General features: G+C 31.2%; 2 protein-coding genes across 8 annotated transcripts in view; one reads left to right on the top strand and one right to left on the bottom strand.

Moving 5' to 3' along the window:
• Positions 1–41: 41 nt before the first annotated feature.
• LOC131850713 (protein pelota) lies at positions 42–4,402 on the bottom strand. The gene is made up of 7 exons (XM_059201046.1): positions 4,280–4,402; positions 3,956–4,199; positions 2,833–3,087; positions 2,178–2,400; positions 1,724–1,916; positions 1,217–1,323; positions 42–321 (listed from the first exon to the last, which is right to left on the bottom strand). The coding sequence occupies exons 1-7, from the start codon at positions 4,318–4,320 to the stop codon at positions 221–223; spliced, it is 1,164 nt and encodes a 387-aa protein (XP_059057029.1). The 5' UTR covers positions 4,321–4,402; the 3' UTR covers positions 42–220.
• A 1,940-nt stretch (positions 4,403–6,342) lies between these two features.
• LOC131850710 (restin homolog) overlaps positions 6,343–12,348 on the top strand; it is a 52,327-nt gene continuing 46,321 nt past the window's right edge. For 4 of the 7 annotated variants that reach the window (XM_059201037.1, XM_059201031.1, XM_059201033.1 and 1 more), the window contains exon 1: positions 6,993–7,299. In XM_059201037.1, the coding sequence (XP_059057020.1) occupies positions 7,068–7,299 (232 nt within the window). In that variant the 5' untranslated portion in view covers positions 6,993–7,067. Of the gene's footprint in view, positions 7,300–12,348 lie in introns of all 7 variants that reach the window. The other 3 variants (XM_059201036.1, XM_059201035.1, XM_059201034.1) reach the window with 3 other exon arrangements.

Below are 12,348 nucleotides of genomic sequence, written 5' to 3'. Positions count from 1 at the left end.
AATAGTATTTACAACAAAATAGTCAGTAATAAAACAACAATAATTTATATACATTTAGAATATGCTCCTACCTAGATACATTTTAAACTAAACACAACAAGTATAAAAATATAATTTCAGATATTATCTACTACATAACGCAATTTCTTAATAAAAAATTTACAACTGTCAATCAGGTAAACTACTTATAAGTACATAATTCTTGTAAATAAATCAAATTCTAATCAGATTCAGAATCACTCTCATCTTCAGCATCACTTTCTTCAAGCTCTGGCATTGGAAATCGAAGTACAGCAGCTATACCTGTTAATTGATCCAGTTCTGTAAATAAAATTTAATTTTATATAATTGCAATGTATATATTTTTATAAGGGTTATTAATCGGTCTTACAATAAAAATGCTCCCAAATATAATAGATCAAATGCAGTGTGTTATTTGGATATTTTGTTGTGATGCATTAAGCTTGTCATTAATTTAAGTGATGAAGACATGTTCTTCTGAACGTAGTTTTTTTTAGGTATTTTGGGCTATTGTCAGATGCTATAAGACTGCAACTCTTTAATTTACATAGATCTATTATGTTCGCCTTATTTCAAATTTTGGAGCAATGGTTTTTTTTTCTTGTCCTCATAAACGAAATATCTCCTTTGGAAAAGTCTATTTGTATAATTTTCGAAGATGTTTCGTTTATGCATATCTACAACCACATAGGATGTGTAGTGCATTTCCTCTTCTGCTTGAGAAAATCTGAAGATTGTGCAATAATGGACCTATATGTCATGATACATATATTGTTTTGACTCAATAGCAGAAGTCTATTGGAGTAGGCTTTCGAGTAGCAGGGCTATGTGTATTATACGTACAGACAAGAGAAAGGGAAATTTTAAATTCTAATTTCCGACCATGGCTTGCCTATAACGGCCTTCCTGAATCTGGAAGTATATACTATTATATAAACAAAGATGTTTTTCCTTCATTTGCATGAATTTATGTAAAAAACTTTCTGAGAAGACATTTTGAGCAAAGACGCATTTTCAAATTGCGTAACACGCAATTGACAAAATACGCATAGTAGACGCGTTAGAAACTTGATAAAAATATACCAAGTCAACTCACAAGCGAGTCGTAGCATGCCTCAACAAGATTTTAATGCTAACAGAAATACAGTATTTACCTCGGCTTTTAGATTTAAGAATAAAAATATTTTAAACTTACGTTCACCAGAGACGTGCATGCTTGAAAATATTCTTACATCGCCACCATTGTCGCGTACCGAATCTACTAGAGTGACATACTCCTTCCTTTTTTGTATGTCTTGACACCTGTTTGCGACATAATTTAAATTACTAATTGCTAAAAATATTTACAGAATAATTGAAAGCTTTTTTATAAAAGTAGCAAGATGCTCTACAAACTGTACTTTTAGTTGGAGGGTCAGATATGACAATTAAGTTACAATATATTGACTACACAACTCAAATATAAGGTTATACACACAATCTATAACATAGAATCCATAGCTTAAGCATCTATTAATATATCAACAACACACAATATTATTAAACATGTTCATATAATTTTCAACTCAAACTCATAATAATTTATTCACATAGGACCTTTTGGACTCTTGCACACGTCTCACGTATTCCTAACATCCAATTCTACTTCTACTTCACTAGAGATTAATAAATAAGTGATAGTTGCTAAGAATTAAATATTAACCTAAATAATTTATCAGAAATCATAAGAATTTCAATAGCCATAGCTTCATTAGCTCTTTCAACATGTTTTTTCCCATAAAATGCCTTAGCAGGTTCCAGCTGCAGCATAGTGTAGAAGCTCTCTAATAATTTTACTTCACTTGCTGCTTTTGTGTCCGATATTTTTGAAATCACAGCAGGCTCTTGAAGCACCTCTGAAACAGAACATAATAAAATTTTCTGTAATGTTCAATCAAAACAATATCTATTTTCTCCAAATTTTTCAATAGATTCTTACTCCGATCTAATCTTTTAAGTCTTTTTAGTTAAATTGATAGGGTCAATAACTACAAATAATAAATATTTCAATATAATTATTTTTAAACTATTATTAAATCAAAAATAGTATCAAAATTTTAAGCAAATACTAACTTAATATTTTATACAAAAATAGCAAGTTTGCTAGCAGCTCTCACCTTTCAAAGAATGTTTAAAACCTGAGGAAGCCTTGACCAATAAAAATTTTCCTTTATTATCAATGAGGAGTTTGTTGTCTGTCTTAACAGCCTGCTGCATCATGTACTCAAAATATTGATCCTTTACAAATCCCGGTGAAGCAAGTATCACACATTTCACTATATTGAAATCAACATGTCTCAAGATGCCTTGCATTACTGCATCATAGAACTTATTTAGACCCTGTATAATAGATAATTACTGATTAATATAAAAATAGTATTATAATAATGATAATTACTTTTAATAATTTAATATATCTTATATTTTTCAGTAGCTATTAACAACTATGAACTACCTGTACCCACTACTTTGTTTGCACTTTACTATTACTTTTATTTATGATGATTCCTGGTGGTAATATAGTGCTTATAGGTAACATAAAACAATGAGTAAATATAAGAAATTTTAATAATTAGCTATACAGTAATTTGATACTTAAGTACAATTACAATTTTTATAATAAAATTTATAAATCAATTTAACTTCTCTTGACATGAAATTGCATACAAAGTTTTGGCTTATGTATATAAATAAATACTATAGTTTAAGATTTGATGGTAAGATAATCATACATTTACATAATGTATGGCTAGCAACAATTTTGTGATATACCTTTTCATGTTGTTGAACAAAACCCTTCCTTTTCCTTGGAATAGTCATATCTATTTTCGACCTCACCAATGTCATGGATGGTGTTATAAGACATACATGTGCTAGGCCTTCCTGCATAACCACTGCAGCCACATCTGCATTAGCTGCAGGATCACAGGCCATCTCCACCCGATCTAGTGCAATGGAGTCCCATAGTATTTTCTGCAGTATAAATTTCCTGTTTAGCTCCAGATCTAATGTGTGATATGCACCCATCTGGAATGTGATATTATTATGATGTTACACTGATATTGTGTAATAACTCTGTAAAATACAATAATAATAATAACCCTGGACAATTCACACAGCATCATCTAGCCTCAAGTTAAGTAGAGGTTGTGTTATAGATAACTGTTAGAAATACTTCTGTGCATTCTTTTGTAAATATGTATTTATATATATAATAGTCATAGAAAACAACCAGATCAATACAGACAACCACACTCATGAATATAAATGCCTGCAACATGCTAAGAATTTAACCTGCAACCATCTAATGTATGTTACACATATTAATACAAATAATATAAATGAAAATATAAATTGAAGTCCATATTGTATAAAGAGGCAGTCAACTGCCTCAGTCTTATGGTTGCAGGTTGATTCCTTGCATGGTACAAATGTTCATTAGTATTATTGTGTTTATCAGTCTGGGTGTTTTCTATGTAAAGTCTATATGTATTTTTGAGAAAAATGTATCTATGTATTTGTATTATCTTGTAACCATAACACAAACATTAACTAGCTAAACTTGGGTCTAAATGGCGCTCTGTGAATTGTGCTGGGATTATTATTATGAAAAATACATATATATACATTCACTATGATATATATATATATAATGAATAATTTAATCTCAACATTATTTGTAACCCACATATACCAATGGGAATGATACATTCTTTAAACATTCCTACCATACAATAGTTTGGTTTGCATAATTTAAAATAAATAAACTGTATATCTTCAATAAATAACAGCAGGTCAACAGTAAAGTAAAATACATTCATATTTTGATTCAGCTAACAATCAATTTATTGTTAATGGTGTCATATTTTTGTTAACAGCTGCTAGGTTATCTCACCTTCACATATTGATTTTCGACAATATTTCGTCCCTTTAGTCTCAGCATACATGCTTGTGTGTCGAAATCAATATTTTCTACTCGAATGGTCAGAGTAGTCCTCACTCTGTTGCTTGTGGAGGAACCGGTGGACGACTCGGTCTGCACCTTCCGCACCGTGGACGCAGTCACCGCGTCAGCTTCAGCAATCAAGTTGTACGCATGCCACATGTCCTCGGACTCTTCAGGAATGAGTCCGATGCTCCTAAAACAGACAAGAAACCCATAGAATGTGTTTGCAAAACGTAATTAAACAAACTCGTAGCATTCAAATAATACGCTTACCCGTAGCCATCTTTTTCTATATTTTTATGCACTAGCTTCATTGTGAGTTTTATATTAACAAACACATTTTACAAATGTTTATTTAAACCAAGCAAATGACAGAATTAGAAAATAATAAAATAAACAACAATAGAGACATGAGTAAGATCTGACAGACGAGTTTTTTCACTTTTCCGTTCACAGATCGTCTATTGCCCAGTATTGTAAACTTTTTTAAAGTCCTGAACAGAATTGCCACATGACCGTCTAACTTTCTCCCAAATTTTACCGAAATCCTTCAAAATAAAAATCCGCTGAATAGAGTAAGTTAGTATTGCTGGTGACCATTACCAAAAATTAATACCTAAATTAATTCTGCACTTATTTTTTTATCTTGTTACTTTATGATCTTTCGCAAAAAAAAATCCTCAAAAATTTGTTCCTTCAAATTTCCAATCATCGAAACAATATGCCCCCAGATTTATAGGCAATCCTTCCATGCTGGTATCACTGATCCAGATCAGGCAGAATGATCCAGAGTACTTCTACAGCGAAGCAACTTGCTTAAAACCATTCTGCTGTATTCGATAACATCACTAGTGTAAATAAGGACGATTTCACAGTAATGCTGAAACAATATTTTATTAACACATACCCCGAAAAGATTGTTATATAGTTGGAATGGCAAAGATGTTGATGGGTTCTCTAATAATACCACTTATTATTAGCGACAATTATACAGATAAGCTACACTACGGAGATTTGTTCATTATATAAAGCTGGTGATGCCACTCATGCTTTGCAATTCGAGTATATATTCCATGCCTTTTTTGAATTGCGGGTAACACAGCTGAAGTCGAGTTACAAAACCAGTTTCAAGGCGTTTGTAGCCGGGGTCGCCACCAACATGCTGCCCACCTTCATGAAGAAGAATTACAGACGAAGAGAGTGGTGTATCGGCGTTACTTAGGTAGATTGCCGTCGTCAGTGCCATGACACAGAGAGAATGAATATTTATTTATATTATTATTACATATGTTAGGCTATAATATGTGACATTAGCAACCTAAACAAACAAATGAATTTATCTTGTAATTTAAGTGCCTTATCTCACCTTTCAACCGAACTTACAACGCAAGCTGCTTAGCGGCTAAAATAGGTGAGACTGACCATTCAGATAGCTTCTTAGAAAATACTTGTAGCGCGATGGTTATCCTCATCACTGTATCGTTATGTATGTTGTGATGAGGTGGCGCTACATAATATATTATTTATTGTAGTATGTAGGTAGTGAGTATACCGGTAAAATGATTTTACTATTTATTAGGCATTATTAAATTTATTGGTAGTGTGCTACACAGCTTAATAATAACGTGTACAGTTGACGCGGAGTCGGGACGTAGACTGATTTTACACAACTTAAATCTATATTAGTGGAGACGTAAACTAATGAAAGGGTCTCAAGTGTCGAGAGAAATGTTACAAGTGTAGGCACATCCATAGTATATATATAATTCTTCCAAGCAATTTTTTATTAAATTACTACATGTTGGTAAAAAAATATTTCTATTAATAACATAGTAGTCATTGATTTATGTTCTTTATTTCAGTCATATTTTTAAATAATTTATTTTATTTCAAAATACCTATTCCTATCCTATCGTATTCCAGCTCCAACTTTAATTTATCTACAGCGACACCTCCGCGGTATAAAATAACTAAAAAACATATAATATGTTTACTATGACTTCGCAGTTTAAGTGCTATGAAATATATATCCACATATTTATGTGTTCTTTTGGCAGACAACTTTATAGTAATAGTATGGAAGCGTCTTTACTATAATCGGCCCAGTTATGCGTTTTATTTAACCTATTCGACAACTTTTTGTCTAAAATAAAAATAAGTTAATGTAAGAATAGAAATTGATAAGTTAATGCTATATATAAAAATCGAAAGAGTAATTTATTTAATTTCTTTTAAACTTAATATTAATAATATTTTATGATAATGATGTTAGAAATGTAATTCAACTTAAAAGAACAAAACGCAATCGATATGTTTTGAACGTGATTTAACTTTCAGTAAACGTAATAGATTAATTTCCGTTACCTACGTGTTCGGGATTTAGCTTAGCTTTTCGCTAGCTTTTAAATTACGCCCATTGTTGTCATGTTATTAATCGCGTGTTAAACAAAAACAATTATGTTCTGAAGTGTTAGTGGTGAATAATTCAGTTTCAATATGATAGTGCTATCTATTTTGTCAAGCTCAGCTGGTCGTGACGAGCGGTAAAAATCTCGCTTGTTTTACTTTAATTTGTGAATACCACTTTTTGTGCTCCATTTCCTCGAGGTATGCCGTTACAAATTTATATTGCTTATTTATCACCAAATAATACACACACACTTGTACAATGCCTGTAGTTGATGTAAATTGGTGGTAAAGTAGATATAATATTTTTGGTTGTTTGTGAACGGATTTAATTTTTCACGTGTTAATTTTAGTTCCCAATGTTAGAAATTATAATAATTTAACATATAAGATAGGTACGCAATCGCAAAAGCTTTATTTGTCATACGTACATTATTTACAAAGATCACATTGGCCGTGATCCAGATTGCGCGTCCTCATAACTGCGCGGGAACTTGAGATAGGTATTTTTAGTTTAGTCGTGTGATGATTTTCATCACGTATCCTGTTAAATTATTTGTTTTCATTTCATAATGATAAGAAACATTATGGAAAGTTAAATTATGGGTCCTTAATAAAAAAAAATACATTAAGTGTTGTAAATTGTGAATTGAAAATGAGTGAACTGCAAGAAATTACGTCGTCGAATGTGGCACCAACACCACCCGCACCAGCATCATCAACATCATCTGAAAATCTATCAACAACCAGCACTGCCGCTACAAAGTCAGAATCTACAAGACCTTCGTCATTGCCCAAGCCATCTGGTCTAAAACCTCCTACTAAGATAGGAAGACTTTGTTCCAACTCTGCCCCAAAGCCAGCTGTCCCAATCTCTCCGAGAACTGGTGAGTAAATAACTTTCTGAAATTTATTCTAAGAATTGTATCGTTTGTAATATAAAAAGCCATAAACTATTAAATATTTGGCCATAGATTAATGAACCAGGATTTTGTATTAAATATTTAATTTGCTTTGATACATACAAACTGCAATTGACATTTTCTTGGTATTACAAATGCTAAATAGTAGCTTAGTACTCATCAAAACATTTAAGTTGTTTATTAGCATTTAACTAGGTGCTGCAATTAGTGGCAGAGTTCGAAGTTTAATTATGAATTTCTATTAGATCAATTACTAATGGATGCAACTTTATTTATACACTGGATTGGATCACTCTTATTATCTATTATAAAATATCATCAAGATAAAGATCTTTATCTATATATATATATGTTACAATGGTTTTTTTAATTATACAAATAAGAAGGTTACATTATTATCATTATAGTTTATGTTATAATATTGATGATTTTTTGCACATCTTTGTTATGAGTGTGTTGCAATACTCTAATGTTCCAGTTACAGACACTGCACACTGTAACATTATTATTAATCACGCATATTTCATAAGAATTTTTTCAAGATAATTAGACCAACAACAAAGTTGATGAATTTGCACTTAACAGTATTATTTGACAAAATTAAACAAAATATTTAATTTAATGCTCTTCTTAGTTGACTGTAAATGGATGTGTATGTTACTGGCGATATGTATAATTCAGGTATTCTAAATAACGCATGGGTAATGTATTTAAAATTTCTATTAGGTCAGTTTAGGTTCCATACAAGTATTCTTAACATTACCTAGATATTATATAGAATACCGGAACTATACATACTGCCGGTAACATAGACATATGCAACTTATAGTTCATGATATTATATTTAATATGTTGCAGACTAAAGTGTTAACATGTTATTATTGACATGCACAATATTAGGTCATCGCTGCTTATAATATCGATGCCGCAAGCGAAAGACGCGTGACCTCTACTTTTCCTGTATCATGGATAATCATGAAACATGAGGAGGTATCTAAAATGCGACCTTGAAATAAATTAAGAAACCAGTCTTCTGCTTGATTAAAATTTGCTATATTCGTGTATTAAATATCCATTGATAACTGATTAATGTAGCATGATACGGAAGTCCTTTTTGTTTAGTACATTTTGTAAGATTAATATACCTCTGATTATGCCCGCTTTTTACTTTATTTTCGTTGGTGGCTAACGAGCATACTGGACATACGCTGGTAAAAAGTTACTGTAGCGTCGGCATGATTGAAATTACTTGGGTGACACGTGTGCGTTGCCATCCCTAGAAACCCTAATATTCCTGTTTAAAAATCACAGGTTAGAACCTCGGCAGTTCATTCCACAATATGAGTGTTAATTTGAAGAAATGCTTTTTTCGTGTTTAGGTGCAGCCAGTACATAAGATGCTAATATATTTGCTACATAGTTTTATGATATACTTATTAAAGTATTTTGTTTGACGGGATTTTTTCCAAATTACAATATATCATCAATTGGATTGTATGGTGGTCAGTATACACTCTCGTGCGTTTTGAAAATACGAAAGCGTTTTATATTTGTTAAAGAAATTATTTACCTAGTATTCAAAATAAAATACTATTTACAACAATATTTTAACAGAGTATTATCAAATAAAGTTTAGTTTTAATGAAGATTAAAAGAGAGACACCATTTTACACACTAAATACGCTAGAATTGAGACTGCAGAATATTATCAAACTTCGTAGTATCAAATACAATACACAAAAAAAAAACTGTGCCCGCCAATATATATGAATCTATTGCAATATGAATACAATATATAACAAAACAGTCAAACTCTATTACTATTTATGTTTTAATAGGTATTTGCTTTGCAATGTTCTTAGTTTATCTATAGATATGAATGAAATGTTACTTACTATATAGGTATTTTAAAGAAAAGTGAGAGTCTAACATAGTAACATTTTTCTATTGTTTTTTTTGCCTCGGTCACCGCTTTGTTAGCGATTGCCACAGTTTCACCTGAAACTGCCTGATATTCGATTGGCGTCGGTTTTCGAGTTCGCTCCAATAATTGTACTTGTCATGAAATAAGTGTAAGGATCTATATAATTTATACAATAGTTTAAGTTTTATAATTTTACATTTGAATGTAGTTACTACTAACTGAGATACCATTAAGAATCTTGATTAACTATGTTTCGGACGTGCCGCAGTTTTCTCGAAGCTGTATGAATAATACTTTCTAGTTTTAAAGGCAAATGGTAAAGATATAGAGAGGTTTTTCTCGTAACATTCAAATATACATACATGTTATAACATTCAAAATAAACAATTTATGTTCTAGGGGGTTAGTTAACAATGTATTATTACATTGATCGCAGGAATTCCCATTGTGTCGCTATGGAAAATACATAGGGGTGCAATGCACCCTGCGGATGCCTTCGGACTTTGTTCTTGACAAATAAATAATCAGTTAATTGATATATTTTTTACTACTAATAACGTCGAACAAATCATAACACATTAGCTCCGACTAAACGGGTCTTATAATAGATTCTAGATTTAAAATGTTATCAGTCATAGCCTTGACATTCATAAAAAAAATATTATTAATATCACTAGTATTATATATTAACACAGTGTGTTCCGTACGTATATGTACTTTTTATTTATTATATGTACGAGTATATTGTATTGATATGAACTTCCAACTACACTGTCTTTTATTCTGTACTAGCTGTGCTAGCTATGCTCGTGGTTTCACTTACATGAAATTTATCGTCTGTGTTATTCTCATGTATAAGCTATATTACTGTAAAGTTTCCTCAAAATCCGTTCAGTAGATTTTGCGTCAAAGAGTAACAAGTATGGATATACTCACAAAGTTCCGCATTTATAATATTAGTACTTACTATTATTATAACTGGTATAACTCACATAATTAAGAATATTGAAAATATGATGCAAAATGAGAATACACATTCAATATTCTTTTCGTGATTGTATTAGTTTGATGAGAAAAACTTGCAAATAAACGTTCATTCGAATCTTGACAGAAGGTTATATTATTTAATTTACTTAAAGACTTGCTAACTCTCGTAACGTAATATATATAAAATAGTAATTAATTAACCAGACGGTAATTTAATGCATCTGCATTAAATTTCTGTTATGATTTTTATTAGAAAATCGTATTCACCAAATCTATTGTATTCACTTAAGTCAAACTTTATCAAAGTGATAACAGTTAACTTCTAAGCGAATTATTCATGTAATTACGTTACTTCAGTTTTCGAGAAATGACAAATAATATATATATTATATATATATATATATATATGCAGGTAGACTGATACGCCCATTAAAATCATATAACTAAAAATATGGAACTCTAAAAATTTGGACCACTATAATATTTACAAATAGACAGTGTTCCATAAAATTTCCATAATAATGCGGTATAATCTTCTACATTGAAAGTGAACGTAAAAAATAACGTACCGATAAACAAAAAACTCCGGGTTTAATAATTTGACCTTCATCTACTGTTATAACAGTCAAGTGTATTATCTACCATCACTTACCATCCGGTACCGTTACTTTTTATTATAAACGTACTTACAGAGAAGTAGTATGGGATTGGTGTATTTTATTCGAATTCTATTATTTCTTTTGCGTTGTATTTTTTGTTTGAGTTGTGATAAATATATTATTATGTAGATAATATACGACACAATGGAATGGAATGGCTGTATCTGTTAAGTACCTAACAAATAATAATATGTAAAACATTTTACTGGTTCTAGAACTAAAATGTCAAACAATAATACATATTGCTTTAAAAGTTCTCTGGAATTCGTAAATTGCATATAAATTAAACATCTATTACGTCGTAAACATAGAGCAATTTCCTTCAACAAGTACTTTTAAATGTGTCGAGCATCGTTAGTTTCTTCACTTTTTATGTCACCACTTAATGGATTCCTAGCGGGTACAGTGAGTCGAAATAACCTATTCATGTTTTAGTTTAAGGCCTTTAGTACATGTCCATTGTTCGTACAATTCAAAATTCACTTTCACCTAAAGTGTGAAGACTTGCTTGCTCCGAAGCGCCTACAGGTCATCTGCTCTATACGCTAAAATTTTCATTAACTATGTTTTCAAAGCAATCTATTTTTTTACAGACTGTTGAACAAGACTTTGACTAAACAATCTTGTTTAGTTCAACAATTTAATGTACATGTAAAGTTTGTAGTTAGTGTAATTACTTATTGTAAACCTAACTAATATTATAATTACGGAAGTCTGTATGTTACGCTTTCATGCTCTAACAACTTGACCAATCATTATGAAATTTTACATATATCTAAGTAACGTTTGGGAAGGAGAAGGGCATGGATAGATGGATATATTACTATTTTTTGTTTCGGACAATCATGGTTAAGTGAATGAAGTCGCGAGCAGAACTTAAATAACCGAGAACTTAATTAATATACCTGTGATGACGGAGTAAATGCGTTCCGTTTTCTTCTGTGATGTATCTAGATTTTCAGCCGTAGATGTATGGATGTAGTAAAAAGCGATCAGGAAACAAAAAATGGATAATCCTATGTAGAGAATAAAGACTCGACATCTCTTAGATAATAGGATAAATTTAGTCGAAATCCGATAAGAGAGACTTGTGTACATCTCGCCATGAGTGAGTATCGAAGCCATTTTTCAAAATGTATTTTTGTCCATGGTTTTAAATATTAGATCTATCGAGGCTAAATGTATTTTAAATTCTATTATCCGAATAAATGATATCGTAAATGCATGTATGTTTTACTTAGTGGTAAATTGGCTTGAGTCACGTTAATTCCTTTCGGGCACGATTATCGTCTCGATATTCCCACAGTTTCGCAATAAGCTGGCCTTCGGAAAGTTTTGAAACCTTCGTACATCACCTCAGAGTTCCACATCGGCGCTTTCTAAAATCCCTCTTGGCTGCTATACCCATCAATATGCATGACTGACAGCCCCTTGACAAGGTGC

Source organism: Achroia grisella, unplaced genomic scaffold (genome assembly GCF_030625045.1).
Source record: "Achroia grisella isolate CSIRO2021 unplaced genomic scaffold, CSIRO_AGI_Agris_v1 utg779, whole genome shotgun sequence".
Classification (NCBI taxonomy): domain Eukaryota; kingdom Metazoa; phylum Arthropoda; class Insecta; order Lepidoptera; family Pyralidae; genus Achroia; species Achroia grisella.
The sequence above is the reverse complement of the archived record's forward strand: the minus strand, read 5'-3'. Positions and strand labels throughout refer to the sequence as shown.